Raw genomic sequence first — 15,891 nt, forward strand, 5'->3', positions numbered from 1 at the left:
GGCCTTATGAAGAAGAGGAGAACTTCCTCGAAACGCGTCGCTAATCAATTTGGACTCCATTTTTCTTCAATTTGAGCTTTATCTATCGATACTGTTTCTATGCACTGTAAATAATCTTTGTCTGAACTATAATTCTTGCTGAAAATAATACAGCCTGACTATAAAGATATATATTTTTTTATCTCACACTCCTGTGTCTGACCATATGTGTTAGAAACAAATGTATGTACAATGCATATAACGCAGTTTAAACAACTGTATTGGATTAATCCAAACATTTGAAAGTGTGCAGGGGACGGGAGGGTTCCCAAGTTGAATCCTCTTTCTGTTTACTATTTCTAAACGTCTAGCAGCAACCTGGACCATCCTCTCGAGACCCTGATGTTTGTAGCCCGATGACGAGAAGTAAACCGAATCTAAAGATGCAGATGTAAGGAGTAACATTGACTTGTCCTGGGAAGGTGCCTTTCTCCACATCAATAGCAGAGTCTTGTAAAGTCCCTTTACCATTTTAGTATTAGTCCGCTGATGGCTCAAATGCACATGCTCTGCTGATCGCATGACTCAGTACCTTCTGGAAATGTCCTACTACAGTGGTAACCTTAAGTTACCAACCTCATTCCTGTCCTGTTACTTTACAGTCTCACATTCACATAATAGTCTTCCAATGTTTAGGGGTCTAGACCTCATAACATCTGGCAATGTCAAGGCCTTGATGTGCAAGTTCACTTATCTAGTAACTACCGTACCAACCTATCACTAGTGTAACATCTGCTTTAGTAACTCCTCACATAGCTGTGCAAGCAGCCCTAATCCATGTGGTCTCACAATGCCATTTATTAGTTCAAATATGTTTGTTTAGTGTCCATGTTGAAAGATAACTTCCGGACTACAAATAAGATGGGAGATAAAACAATTAACTGAATACCAAAACACAGAGTTAACAAAGAATGTATTCAACGATGGAATGGAAAATAAACTCAATTTCTCCATGATAATTCCAAAAGGGATGAGATCGTCAACTCTGCTGTTTGTGAAAGTGTGTCAGGCGGCTACTTGGGTCTCATTGTAAAGACTTGAGGTGGGTATCTGTACTTCTGCCCTCTATATGGCAGAGCAGAGGCACAGAGCACCCCAGCCAAGGTTCTCTATATGGTAGCTATGGACGAGCAACCAAGGCTTAAGCTCTTAGGAGGTGATGCAGGCTGGTTCTTAAGTACAGTAAGTCCCCAAGCCCCCACAAAGGAATGTCCACATACTTTTATGTGCTAACGCAGTTCTTTATATAAAAATAAATATATATATATACACACACAATTTAATAACAAACTTTGTACTCTGGAAATTCTATAGTGGCAAATATATACAGTTCTATGTGACTTTCCATTCCTGTAAAATGCACCAACTGCTGGCAGTTAAAATGGAGCATGCACATGTTTCAGCAAGGTGTATCAACATAGACAATAAGGAAGGAAGGAAGGCAGGTTAAGGTTAATCAATGGCAGAATGCTTTCTTTGGATATAGATACACAATTCTGTGTGAGGACCCCCCCCCCCCGGGCAACCTGTAATAAAGAGTTAACAAGCCAAGTCCATTAATGTTCAATAAGCCTTGCTTGGTTTAAAAAGTTCAACCACCCCAATGTACCTGAAGTGAAAGAGTTTCTTTGACAGTTCGTTGACGGGATCCTTCAGGGGTGTGTGGGGTACTTCCTTTCAAGCAGGAGCCCCTGGGCGTCGAGAACCTCAAGGAAAAATTTAACACTTGCAGTGATGCTGCAGCTTCGACCTTTGCGGTGCTCTTCGACGATCGATCGTGGAAGTCCTGGCAAGATCAAGCGTGCGGTACACCTCGACGCAAAGTGTTCAGTGCCGCAAATGAGACTTGGTGATAGATACAGTGTTGGGGGGGGTCACCCCATCGGTCCTCTGGCCTGTCAATGCCGCAGCATGCATCTTGGGAAGGCTTCCGCGATCGTGGCTCGACCACGGTCTGGACCTCGGATGTTCACTCAGTCAGTATCTTGGGGACGTCTTTGTCGGCTTTTGGTGATGGGAAACCAACCGGTGGACTTTCCTTGGTAGCGGGCGACCTCGACTTTCTCTGGCGCGACAAAGTGGTCGACTGTGATGGCAAGGGAGCCCTCTGTCAAATGTTCTTAGGCAAGTGGAGCTTTCTCGGCTTCAAGGCGCATGGTGTCCCCGCTTCTGTTCGACACAATTCTACTTAGCTTCCAGCGGTCACGGAAATCTTCTGAAACCCCAGTCAACATAAATGGACTTCGATGACCTTGTTGTCCAGGTGCTCTCTTCAGGATTCTCGGTGGACTTCTTCTCCGGTCAACAGCCGTCCGGGACTTGCTTCCAGGGTGCTTCGTTGAAGAACAGCAGCTTTGCAAAATGGTCCCTCGTAGCTCGGGGAGAGGTCTCCTAGCCAGGTCCTCCCTCAGATCAGTACTCGGCAGACAACAGATTTTAGATTTCTTCAAAGGAAATGCAGCAGAAACCTTCTTCCTCCAGCTTGGCTTCAAGGATGAGCTTCAAGTTTCAACTTCAGCTTCTGAACAAATTGGGAAGTGAAAGGTCCCCAGATATACAGATCTGTCCCTCATTCTCACTGTGGCTGAGCCAGGGTCAGTCAGCCAATCGCACAGAAGGGCATTCATGCAGGCAGTCATCCAATCGGGCTCGCAGGCATTCAGGCCATTCACTTCCACCCAGACACCCATAACAAGTAATGTGGATTGGGGCAAGCACCCAGCCTTTCAGCAACACTACACTGCATTAATGTCAGTTTCAGCCAGTACTGTCTCATTCATTGTGTCACACACACAGAAACCAGATACCCATAACATAGAATGTGTATTGGTCACACTCTATTCACACAGGTCCCACCCCAAGGGTGTACCCACAGCATAGTCACTGGGAAGGCTCCAGCCAGTCTGGCCTGGATTTCCCCACAATACCATATATGGTTCTTCCACCCAACGTCCAGTCAGGGGAAGGGACAGAGTCAGGGCTTTCCAGGACTTTGGGAAAACAAGGTAACAGGCAATAGAATCCAAGCGGCCCTAGGGGCCATCTTGTCTTATATCAGGAATCCACTGATTCCCATGGCAGGTCCTGGGCATCACAAAATGGAGGATAATCCGAGCTCCTGTCACAGCATGAAGCTGCCACCAGCCCATACCCGGCTCTGTGGGCAACACACATGTGCCCAAAACATACACTAGGGGTACAGGGTTGTGCCCCCACCCTTGGGTCCCTTAAGGGTATCCCAAGTGTCTCTGTTCGCCATTACCAAAAAGAGCAGCAGCTGCACTGCCAGGGGTCTCAACTGGACTCCTGTGCAGAAAATAACACAGAACACACATAAGGGAGTACAGGACAAGGACATGGAGGCCCTGTCCCTCCAATGCATTTCCAGCATCACACTCATTATATACTGTGGCGTTTTACTAGATCTTGTCACTTCTCCCCAGATGGGAGCTTTTCCCAATAAGGCTAGGGAGGTGAGGCCACCAGTCCCCCTAGGGGTGGTAAAGAGCAGGAGGACCTCATAAGGAGAGACTCCCCTCATGCGGATAAGGACTCCCATCCTGTGAGACCTCCCCAAACCCTTATTCCCAGAAGCCATGGCACTATTGACACCTTCTCCCGCCCAACCTAAAACGGCTACTGTGTGTTATTGTGAAGTGTCTATTGCATCTGTAAGAGCAGATAGGACTAGGACAAAGAAGAACCGAAGAAAAACAGTAGAAGGGATTACCAACAGTAGAAGGGATTACCAAAGAACTGTGACAAAGTTGCAAGTAGGAGCATGAAGATAACTTCAAAGGCATTGGCGACAAACATTGAAGCTACCCTGGGGTGGGCCCAGCAATATAAAGTAAAGACTGAGGAAGGACTAAATGTGTTCAGGGGCAGGAAGAGCAGCGAGGCAAGCGGGAGTCCATCCTGCAGGACCAGGGAAAGTTAAACCCACGCTGCCCAAAGCATTGAGAGACGGTTTCGGAAGGAGAAACTGAAAGCAAGGAACCACGCGAGCCACAGTAGATCCGACTCGCTGCAGAAGCAGCAAGAATCCAGTGGTGGTGTTGCTTCTCTGAGGTGGACCTGTGGTCCATAAAACACACTGAGACCGCTGCAACAGTCAAAAGTCAAATATTCCTCTGTAGTGAATTCCCTCGCCACAGTGGGAAACCCAATATGTCAAAGATACCGAAAGGACCAAGAACTGTCTGAGTAATCTCCCCAATAGTCAAGATATAAAAGTCCTGACAAAGTGCCAGCTACAAGAAGAGTTGATAAAGGCTTAACTCTGTTCGCAAATCTTTGGGAGGAAGTAAAGAGACTTCTAAAGACTTGTACAAAGGACTACCAAGGAACAGTCTCCAAAACTCTTCCAGATAGACCAGGAGAAGGGAGTCACTTTCCTGGTCTAGGTGTATTTTGTAAATCAGACCCTGGTACAGGAGACTGCTGTTAAGTCTGACGCAGACTGGATTGTTTCAGCAGGGGCAGGGAGCCATTCTCCTGGTGGCTTAGATGAGAAGTTAATTGAACCCTTTTTTCCTTGGTTTATTTGTTAGTGGTAAAGCTAGAGTAGTTGGTTTGGACAGAGGCCGGTATATTGTTTTTTTGACTTGCATTCAGACAAGCACCCGTGTTAATCTGTGTTGAGGCAGGAAAACCCCTTCTAGAAATGGGGAGATGCAGGTTATTTTCTTTATTTGAATAAAAGCCTATAGACAAAATGATACCACCATGTCTGCCTTCTTACTCCATCACGCCACAATACACTCACAAGGCATTCTTATCTGGAGGCACTGGATAGTAAGGGATCAACGTAGGAAAGTCTGTGTTGTAAAAAGCTCTTGGTGTAGCAGGAGCATAATTGCCCTTTTCCCACCTCACACTTTATTCTTCTGTGGATACCAGAACCTTTCATGATCTTTGATTTTTATTTTTCTTAATGCAGCATGGCCAAGTTTTAGTTGTTTAGTTTTGTGCTGGCTGGATATGTGTACAACAAAACTATACTACTACATATGTATCAAAATGTGGAGTTGAATTATACCCTGTTTGTCACTTCAACAGGTTCCATGCATTTCAGATTTGCAGATCTTTATTCAGCAATTCATGCCGCCTAGCTCATCTCTTATGTGCTTAGTTACATAGCATAACATGCTAAATAAAGGCCTGTTGTTGTGAAAGACTTGTGTGCTGCCACATTTCTTGCCAGACGTGCAAAGCCACATTTGATTTCTTTAATGTAAAAACTTTATATTTTACAAACAGAAACCTAATGCATAACAATGAATTTTGGAAACTTTTCTTTCGGAAACATTAAACTTTGGCAATCATATATGCGTATATACATATATATTTCTTTTTTTTTATTTCAGGATTTTTGATTTATTTAGTGATGAGGGAGGGAGCGTTTTGCATCTAGTGGATTTTTCACACAGCTGGGATCTACGGATATGTCCACAAGCCATTTCAGTCAGTGGATTTCCAACAGCCCAATCAGATATAGGCCAACAGATTCTAAGCCAATGTTCGTCTCCGTATCAGGTATGTGAAATCCCTGAATTTGCAAGTGGGTTCAGTGTGATGTTAAGAGATTTTGAAGCTGCAGCACATAGTATCTTTTTGTTGACCTTTGTCTGGTTTTGATATTGCAGGTGGACATGATTGGCATTGCAGAAATTATACACTTCACGATTTTTGGAAATCCTCTAAAGGCCCACCAGGAGGATTTGCAGTGGAAACTTAGTCAGGCTATTCAGAGGTGAGATGGGAGCAATCCGATTAAAAAAAGAAAAGTATGGACACGTGTGTAATGCTGCCATCTTCCCCTTCTTTTATCACTTTCATCCAGTCTGGTTGGTTATCAACCATATGCCGGTCAGATAGCACAGCGAGTAGAGCGCTCGCTTTGACATCAGTGCAGAGCCTGCTGACGCAGGTTCGAATGCCCGGCAGGGCCAAACTCAGCCTTTTATCCTACCGAGGTCGATAAATGAGCACCACACACTGTGGGAAATAAGCAGTGCTCAGATTCCTGAGGGTTCGTAGCGCTATATAAATAACAACAAAAAAAATCATCTTCAGACTGCTAAATAAATTTAGGATTCAGCTATTTAAAAGTTGAAGAGTAGAAAAGCGCACACACACTGTGCAACCCCATAGACTACCATTAATCCTGCCGGCTCACGGTGCTTCACTACATTTTATAGGGACTTGGGTCACCTGGTGTACGGCATGCTTCAAATAGGAAATGTCTGCCCTATTTTTTTAAGAGTCTGGTTCAATAAATGATTCTTTTCACTATCAAGGTGGACGTTAGCAGTAATACAATCTGGTGGCGGCTACTTTAAGATCCACATATATAAGATATGCGATATCCATTCATAGAGAATGGAGTCCTTTAATCTTGTTTTTAATTTTGGTTTTTCCACTGATTGCTTCTAGATCCCTTGCTGACAAATTGCCTTTCCTCCCCTGAAAGCGCCTCACTCCCATGTTTCTCTGTTTCCCTCACCATATTTTTCCCCCCTATGATTGCCAAGCAGTCCGCTGCTTCCCGAAGCTAGGTCAGTGCTCAATACATACCCTAATAATAATTCTGGGTAACTTAAGCAAGGTTTTGAGGCTTCATTGTCTGTGAGCAGCTCATTCAGCTCAATGTTCTTCCGTGGTCTGCCAATTTTCAGTGTGGCCTTGCTGCTTTGGGTAGAAATGCACCCAGTGTGTGGTAGGCTGAACGAGTGCATTACCTCACTAGTTGCTTGTGAAAGGGCATCCGGATGTGCTGACCAGTTTTGGCAGCCATGTTTTCCTTTCCTCTAGCCATGTATTGAACTCTCCAAGGAAAGTGAGATGTTGGAGGTCGATTGTGCAGTTAGCTACCGCATCTGCAAAGTTGTCTGCCATCAGAAGGTTGAAGTAATGTGATATTTAGATTCTGAGAAAAGTAAACGTGTGCATGTACAACACAGTGCAATGTAATAGGAATGATTTGCAATCTGAGGTGATATCAGAAGGTGATCATTTTGCATAAGAGGAGTGTGTTTTCTCCTCCTCTCTTGCCACTCTGGTTGACCAGTTTCATCTTGTCTAATGGGATGGCCATGTCTAATACTGCAGGGATGATTTTTTTAGCCAGGATTCATTGATGAAAAGTAAATCTGTGACACCATTGCTGTATCTTAGCCTTTTACACGGACATCTACTGAGGGATGTAAAACCATCTAACCAAAAGCACCAACATGCTTTCCAACCAAAAGGTAAACCAAACTCCAAAGAAGTAGGAAGTGGCAGAGCAATCGGGCTTCACTCAAGGGAAGAGGTTGGCTGGTAGTGAACTACAGTTATTCCTAATAGTTACTCCCAGGGAATACACCACGCTGGTACACTGAAGGAAATATGCTTTATTGTAAAATCCTACGTATAACATGAGGTCAAATAAGTTTTTTGGCTAAAATAGCATATAGTCAATTGATATATATCTTAAAAGAAGTAATAGCCAAACCCACTACAAAACTATACATTGCCCACAACCTGGTGGTAGGCACAATGAAAGACTAAGGGTGGGAAGAAAGATATACTCTGGGCAACAATAACCCTACATTTATAAAGTCTCAATCTGGACTCAAAATTGCATACTTCAAGTCACAATCTTCCTCTAGTGCATAGTCAAATGAATATTACAAATATGGACAGTACCCTTAGAGGGACTAAAAGGGGTTAACACATTAACTGCCAAGCCCAAAAGGCTGCTAAAACTTAAGATACATTTAGACTTGCAGTACTGGACATATTAGGTCTCATTACACTCCTAGAAAATAGATAAAGTAAAAACAGTAGTTATAAAGTGTAACTTAGTAACTCCCACAAGGACACTGGAGGTAAATTGGTGGGGTGACCCCAGTCAGGGTCAGGAAAGCTCTGGTCTTGGTGGCGGTGAGTGTCATGCTCCAGACTCCCCTCTACATAGTATCGAGCAACTGCTGCAGGCGGCAAGGTTCCTGGGCCACAAGTGAAGGATCTGCCAAGGGTCATGCTTCTAGGCGAGACAGTGCAGCGATTGGGTCTCTTCAATGGATGGCCTGCTACAAGGGTGCTCCAGGGACACTTTCAAAGTCCCCTAACAGCATGACAGCGGTTCAGAACTTGAGACTGGCTGGGCCCACCAGTCTAGGGGGAGGAAATAGCTGACAAAGTTCTTCCTTACTCATTGAAGATTGTCTAGATGTTCCCAGGTGGCTGACTTTGGCAATGCTTGTTCCCTGAGCAGCAGTCCTTCAGCTCTTCTCTGTAATATTTTTCTTAGTAGTCTTGGATCCAGTGGGCAACCTCCAGAGTAGCTCCAGACCCTCTCCTCTTAATCAGAACTCAGACTGGCCTGCCTCAGTCCATCAATGGGAAGGGTCTACACCATTCAATCAGGTATTGCCTGCCCATTTCTGGGTGGGCCTGCAGCCAGACATCTCCTAGCTGAAATGTGGATTGCAACCAGACAGTTCAAGTTTGTTCCAAGCCCGCACAGCACTGACTGGGAATCCAAAGCGGGACCCTATGAAAGGGAAAGAGCTTTTTTGCTGCCTCATAGAAGACCGAAAAAGTAAGATGGCAGAATCAATGCTGAAAATTGGATTATCACATTAAAAAGATGGCGCATAGTAGTGCACCATAAACCAGGTAATACTGTTCACTCACTTCCACCATCCCTTCCTGTACTCCTCTACAATTTATCAATAATGTTGCTAGACAAAAAAGAAAATGGGATTGTGTCGACAAAAAAGAAAATGGGATTGTGTCTCTATCGTACTCCAGTACAGGGTGGCTTGTGTTACAAAGTAAAATCACAGGAAAAAGCAAATTGGAGAATTACTCTCCCTGCACTTGCTAGCCTTAGAGTGCCCCCAAAACATGTGAGTTGAGTAGGAGTGAGCCTAAAAAGACCTCTTGCCCCAAAGCAGCCATGATACCAAGACATAGACGAATATGCTGTGGGTTCCATTGAAGTCCATGAAGGGAAAGATGCAAAAAGGAAACCTTTCCTGGACACTAGCTCTACAAGCTCCTCTGTTTGCTCACTTTCAGGACTAGTCTTTACCAAGGACCGTTTCTCTCTCTCACTCTCTCACTATCTCTTTTGCTGTTTCTTTATTGCCTCAACATGTTTCTCTCTTTGGTCATCGCTTCCCTGTGATGCCATCTTGCTCATTCTTCTCTTTTGCTCTCAGCTGCTCCTGCGGAATGAGGAGCCAATACATAGCTGTCCACAAATATAACTTTTATGAGATGGGAACTATAACCTACCATGCTTTGAATGTCTTCTAGAGGTTTCCTAATACACCTTTTATACACATTCCCAAACCAAGGGTATGTCAGCTAGGTATAGTTGTAGGGCACTAGGAGTCCATGGTAGCTAGTGATGTCAATCAGCCCAGGGTCTCCTAGGCTGTACCCAGGAGCTACATGGCTGCCCAGCCATTCTGAACCCTGCACGTGCTTGAACGTGCCTTTAGCACGGACCTCTCGAGCTGTGTAAAGTCTGCAAATAAGTTTAATCTTTCTCAGGCTACCCTACTCCCACACATTGAACTTCCTTTGTTTCTGCACTGAGTTTCTTGAGGTAGGTTTCAGGGAAGAAAATGCTGAAATGTGGGGATTTTCAAGTTCCCATCTGACAAATGGCTCATTCTAAGATGCTTGGTACCTGCAGTCTACTAGAACACCCCTTAAAAATATCTGTAAAAGTAAATCTTTGTTTTTTGTTTCTGCAGTGATTGGAATAATGACATTTGGACCAAGATCTTTACAAAGACACTCAATGCAAATGGTACGTCCACTTTGCTTGTGCTGCGAGAACTGAAGGATGAAATCAACCAAATGTTTGACTGCGACTTCCAATTGCGCCTATTTGACTTGCAAAATATTTTTTGATTGACTAACCTTAAAACAGGACAATTCGATCTCTTGCCCAAGGAGCACTTCACCCAATGGATCATTCAACCTCTGAAGATCATATTCCCGGGTGCTTCTTTAAAGACCCTTCCATACCATACACCAGTACAAAATGGACTCTGAAAGGCTGAATTGTATTAAAGACCTTGCTGCTTCCAGCTCTTCTCTCATTTCGAATTAACAATATGCAGATTGTCACATTTTGATTATTTTCTATTAATATAAACTATTCTGCATTATTGTTGAACTACTTTCTTTGCCAGTCTAATAGTGCGGCTATGGATTGCAACATGTACATTCATCACATTTTTCTGCGGCGGGTTGAAAGTGTGCACTGTGTATGGAAGCAACATAGTGATATGCTTTTACTGAAATGTATATCTTTAAATGTGTAATATAAAGTAACTAAATGTGTCCTAATTAATAAAAATGTATTTTCCACCAATCTTAGTTGTAATTCTTACAGCCATACAATCGGTGCAGTTGTATCTGTAGGTGTCACATTGATGCCTGCTTACATGTGTCCATTGCCTATACATTGCCCTGGCAATCCATTCTCTGACCAGCATTTGAAACTGTAGATTCGTTTTGCCTTAATAATAGAGCCCCTCGCTGATCTGATATAAGCTCGATTCGGCCATGCAGATATCAAAATTGGAAATACACTGGAGGTAATTATCCTCTATGCTGATGATATACTACTGTATGTCAGAGAACCAGACCGGTATCTACAGCACATACTCTATGCGGTAGTCGAGTTCGGCAGACACTTTGGTTTACACTTGAATAGTGGCAAATCTGAGATATTCCCCCTCACTGATGGCACTTGGAAACCTGTGGACACATTTGGTCTACGATGGTCACCACAGATTGTCCAATACTGGGAATCGAGGTGGCGCACACTCTTTCCTTAACTAAAGCTCTAAACTGTGACAACCTAATGAAAAAACTAGCGGTTAAATGGAAGAGGTGGAGGAGCATACCCGTCACTCTAGCTGGAAAGGTAACCTTAGTGAAAATGATTCGAGCAAGGTGGCAATGACTAGCACAACCGAATGAGACCGGTCGACTCTCAGCCCCAGATTGCGAACTACACTTTGCAATGTACTAGCAAGATTGAAATCCAGAACACCCACACGTAAGGCTGGAGAAATTGCAAATGACCTTTGGATCACTGTTACATTTACTAGTGGGCAACAGATCTTGCCGCACACACAGTCTAGATCCGATGAGGGCCACAGAGGCAGCATGGGGTAAAATGTCACCCCCCCCTCCCCCCGCCCCGGAGACACTGCGCCATATTGCAGGGACATGCCGCTTTGGGGAATGCCCACACTACACCCTACCTTGGATAGGCTGATAGTGACCACCTGGAGCGTAGTGGGAATACGGCAACTGGGGGACCTGTTCGTAGAGGGGATCTTTATAACGTGGGACATGATTAAGGGACACATCGAGGACGCACCACTACAGCGCTTCCAGTACCACCGGATCCACACTGGTGGCAAATCTGTAGACTCACGAAGCAAGAGTCGTTGAACTCTAGATACAGACCGATACAGTTTAAAGTACTCAATAAAACATACCACACCCCAGCAGGGCTGTCTAAAATATTTCCCATGACAGAACATAACTGCCCTAAGTGCGGAAGCACGGATGCCCACTTATTACACTTGCTGTGGCAATGCCCCTGCCTGAGCGACTACTGTCAAGCAGTGTGCCATGCGCTTGATGAAATAACAGGGCAGCCCCTGTCCCTAACTGTAATAGACTTGTGCTAGGCTATGTCGAGAATCTGATTGTGGTAAAATGTAAGATGGTCAATCTGGGACTTCTACTCGCCAAGCATGCTATTTTAATGCGATGGACATGGAAAGAGCCACCATCGATGATAGATTGGCTTCATGATGTCAAATGGGCTAACAACAAGGAGGAACTGTTTGCAACATTACAAACAAGCGGCACACACCCAAGGGACATTTGGGGAGGCTTCTGACTGTATTTAGCTGCAAGATGTGTGGAGAAGGATTTAATACTATATACAAGCTGCTCAAACTATACCCATGTCATATACCTGAATGCCAGCATATACAATGCAAGTGTAAGTTATGTTCACCATGTGTACTAAATAAAGTTTTTTTTTTTTAAAAGCTTGCTGTCCCCACCCAGCACTGCCACCTTTCTTTGCAGTCATTCGGCCTATGTAGCTAGTGTCAGTGGCTGCCTTTGCCTCCACTTACTCCTGCGGCTGACTCACTCGCACTATGACACAGCCCTTTCCAACCTTCACCTTTCTATCTCTAACACTCTGGATATCTTTGCCCCTGTCATGAGGATCTGCCTGAAGCCTGCCATCAAGTGCAACTCTTGGTACGACTCCGATCTGGCCTCTCTGAAACGCAAATGCAGAGTAGCTAAGCGGAAGTGGAGGGTATCGGGTGCACCCTCTGACAAACTGGCCTGCCTCCTGCTCCAAAAGCAATACAGACTCTCCATGTTTTCTAAGAAGAGGGTCCATATTCAAGCCCGCATCACTGCAGCCTCTAACAACACAGACAAACCTTTTAAAATCTGCAAGGAGCTGGCAGATACTACTGCAGTATCTACCTCTTCTACACCCACCCAGGCCCTCTGCACGGATCTGGCTTTTCATTTCACCATTAAAACCCAGGCCATCCTGTCAACACTCAATTCTTCGCCTCCTCACTCTCCCTTTACCAGGCCCTCATTGACCTCCCCTCCTCCTTTCCTCCCTCTCTCCTGTTAAAACTGAGGTTTCTAGACAAGTCTGGTCTATGAAAGTCTCATCCAAACAGGTGACCCCCCCCCCCCTGCTCCTCCAGAACCATTAAGGACAACATTGTTTCTCTCACTCCAGCCTTGGCCGATTTCTGTAATCATTCTTTCGCCACTGGTTCTTCCCCTCTTCTCAAGCACTCACTTGTGCACCCTCTACTAAAAAAAGCCTTCTGCCAACCCTTCCATTCCGGCAAATTATCGCCCGTTCTCCATCACCCATTTCCTGGCAAGCTCCTGGAGAAGTTGGCTATCCCCCAGCTAACCCTCCACAGTCAATCTGTTGGTTGTCTCCACGACCATCAGTATGGCTTCAGAGCAGCCAGAGACATGGAAACTGATCTCCTGAACACCTGTGAAGATCTGCTCTCGAACCTTGACTCAATCTCTCCCTCTGTCCTCATTCTCCTTGACCTTTCCTCTGCATTTGACACGGTCAACCACACCATCCTAATTAATCATCTCTACGAGACCATGGGCATCACGGATCAGGCCCTGAGGTGATTGCCTCCTTCCTCTTGGACCGACCCTCCCAGGTTCATTGTGGTTCCTTTCTCTCCACCACCTCTCCCTCCACTTGTGATATTACCCAGGGCTCTATCCTCTCACCCTGGCTCTTCAATGTCTATCTGGCCCCTTTGGACCTCCTGATCTCTACCTTCTCCTCTAACTTTGTGTTATGTGGATGACATGCAGCTCTTCTTCAAGCTACCCTCCTCCTCCTCGCTCATCCCCGACTGTCTATCTGCTATTCAGGCATGGTGTGCCTCCAACAATCTCTGCCTTAATGCCAGTAAGACTGAGATCCTTCTCATTGGGACCACTGCTCCCGCTTTTCCTCTCACTCTGGCCGCCCTCCTTGGGCCCTCAACATCTTGTGAGGCAAAAAATCTTGGGATCATCTTCGACTCCACTCTCTCCTCTCCCCAGATCACAGACCTTGCCGAGAAGGCCCATTTCCAGCTGCACCTCCTCAGAGGTATTCTCCCTTTTTTTCACTTTCCCCCAGAAGCTCATTGTCTCCCGTGCTCTGGTTCTCTCTAGGCTGGACTACTGCAACAGCCTCTTTCTCAATCTGCCTAACTCTTTGCACTCTTCAACTCATCCAGAACAGGACTGCAAGAGTCCTTGGCCTCAAGCCCAGGGAACGCATCTCTCTGGCCCTGAAATCCCTCCACTGGCTACCTGTGGCTGCAAGGATCAAGTTCAAGACCCTCTGCATCGTCCACAAGGCTTTCTGGGGGCCATGGCCCTCACCATCTTCAACTATCTCTTCCTAGATACTCTCCTTCTAGAGCCCTCCGCTCGTCTACCTCTTATTCTCTGCGGGCCAGTCGCTTCTCCAAGCAGCCAATGGGGGGTGGATCTGGATCTCGCTCTCCTCTGCAGCTGCCTCCCTCTGGAATGGCCTCTCTCCACCTTGAGCCGGATTTCCTGAAGTTCTGGAAGCTCCTCAAGACCTTCCTTTTCCCCCCTCTTTCTCAGTCGCTCTCCCCTGCTAACCTACCCTTGCTCATTCATCCGTCTGCTGCCTGGCTGCTTGGTGTCCTCAGGGTCTTCCAGGGCACCAGGACGCCCCCCCAACCCCACAGCCAGTCCACCTGTACTTGCCGCCTGGCCCACTCTGCATTGCTGTCTGGCTTACCTTGTACTACCTTGATGGATTATAATTATTATAATTTGCTCCCTGTAGTCCCAGCCTTACTCACAATTAGCTCAGAGCACTGCTGCTGTGGTTGCACTGCCCCCTGTACCCTCTCCCCTTCACTTCTTGTTGCGCAATTGCATGATCTAAATGACGCTAGGCCTAGTAAGATAGTTTGTCTTCCCATTGTTCCCAATCCCTGGCCTGGCTGCGCCTTGAAACACTTGTGTATAGGCGCATGATAAATAGCAAATCAAACAACCAGACAGACCTGTTTATCTGTTTCCCATTTTATAAATAAATACAGACAGAAAGCATGATTGGTGTAAAAATCAGTAAAAACAGAAAACTGGAAGCCTTGATTATCGACAATAGTAAATAGTCATCCCCTGACATCAGTGTCTCTATCAAAACAAAGGGGAACCAGGAATATCTGCTAGCTTATCAGTGCTCATGATACATAGGTTTCTTTCTCCAACAAAAAGCCCAAATGTGGCTAGCTCTGGCCTCAAAGAACTAGATAATCAATTACTAGACTTGGAACATACTATCCTAATGCTACTGTCTTTCCACCTAACTCGGGGTGCGGCAGTCCTTGAAACATTTTGGAACACAAGGCCCCAGAATTTGAATACCACCTGTCATGGAACGTTGCTGGACTAGCCACAAAGAAGTGTGGCCCTGGCTGACTCATTTGGTATCTCAAAAAACTTTTATTTGGGAGCCCAAGATTGAAAATGGCTGCACTGGTTGATTCAAGGTGACATGTAAATCAGACATGGGCAGATGTTTGGAAGGGGAGGTTGCCTGGGAGTCTGAGAGAGATTTTCAAAACCTAATCTTGGTTGGATTTTCTCCTCAAATAAAAACAAGAAGCGATGGTGAGGCTTGTAGGAGCATATTTTATATTATGTCTGTTTTTCCCTTAAAGTAGCAAACGTGTTATGACCTATTAAAATTCCATGTCCCATTCATTATTAATGAAAGCTCTAATTCAGCAGACTTTGCTTTGTATTCTGTCGCTTGACATTTGGCTTTGGCAATTCTTGTTGCTGTGACCAAATGAACTGTTTTAACCATGCACGCATAAAGGAGTGGTTTAAGGAGTATGCGTAGTTGTCACTGGAGGTGAGGTTGATAAAACTCCTCTGGTGGGAGCACGTAGAGGAACTAGTCATATAATGTGTCTGTTGACCTCGATGGACTGTTGTCTTAAAGGTTTGTACAGTGTTTAATAGGGTGGTAGGCTTTGTCCCGCCAGGTGGTCTAAACTGAGTGTTCTGGAATGTTCTGGTTTAGATTTGTTACCGTCACTTGACCTATGATGGTAGGTGGTTTGGTGGACGGACTAGATTGTTGTGGTCAGTTCATATAAGGTGAAGATGTATCTAATGCTGGTCTTGGAAGACAAAGCTGGTTTTGTTTTCCCTAAACTGGTGTGTGAGTTTAGCTTCTCCAAAAACCTATTTTGT

At 45.2% G+C, this 15,891-nt stretch overlaps 1 protein-coding gene across 3 annotated transcripts in view; it reads left to right on the plus strand.

The window, feature by feature from the left end:
• The window catches only part of BUB1B (BUB1 mitotic checkpoint serine/threonine kinase B), an 815,340-nt gene extending 804,917 nt beyond the window's left edge, over positions 1-10,423 (plus strand). For all 3 annotated transcript variants that reach the window (XM_069637517.1, XM_069637518.1, XM_069637519.1), the window contains 3 exons: positions 5,409-5,577; positions 5,688-5,794; positions 9,798-10,423. In XM_069637517.1, the coding sequence (XP_069493618.1) occupies positions 5,409-5,577; positions 5,688-5,794; positions 9,798-9,957 (436 nt within the window). In that variant the 3' untranslated portion in view covers positions 9,958-10,423. The remainder of the gene's footprint in view (positions 1-5,408; positions 5,578-5,687; positions 5,795-9,797) is intronic.
• Positions 10,424-15,891: the final 5,468 nt, after the last annotated feature.

Source organism: Ambystoma mexicanum, chromosome 14, assembly GCF_040938575.1.
Source record: "Ambystoma mexicanum isolate Mex_15411 chromosome 14, UKY_AmexF1_1, whole genome shotgun sequence".
NCBI classification, from domain to species: domain Eukaryota; kingdom Metazoa; phylum Chordata; class Amphibia; order Caudata; family Ambystomatidae; genus Ambystoma; species Ambystoma mexicanum.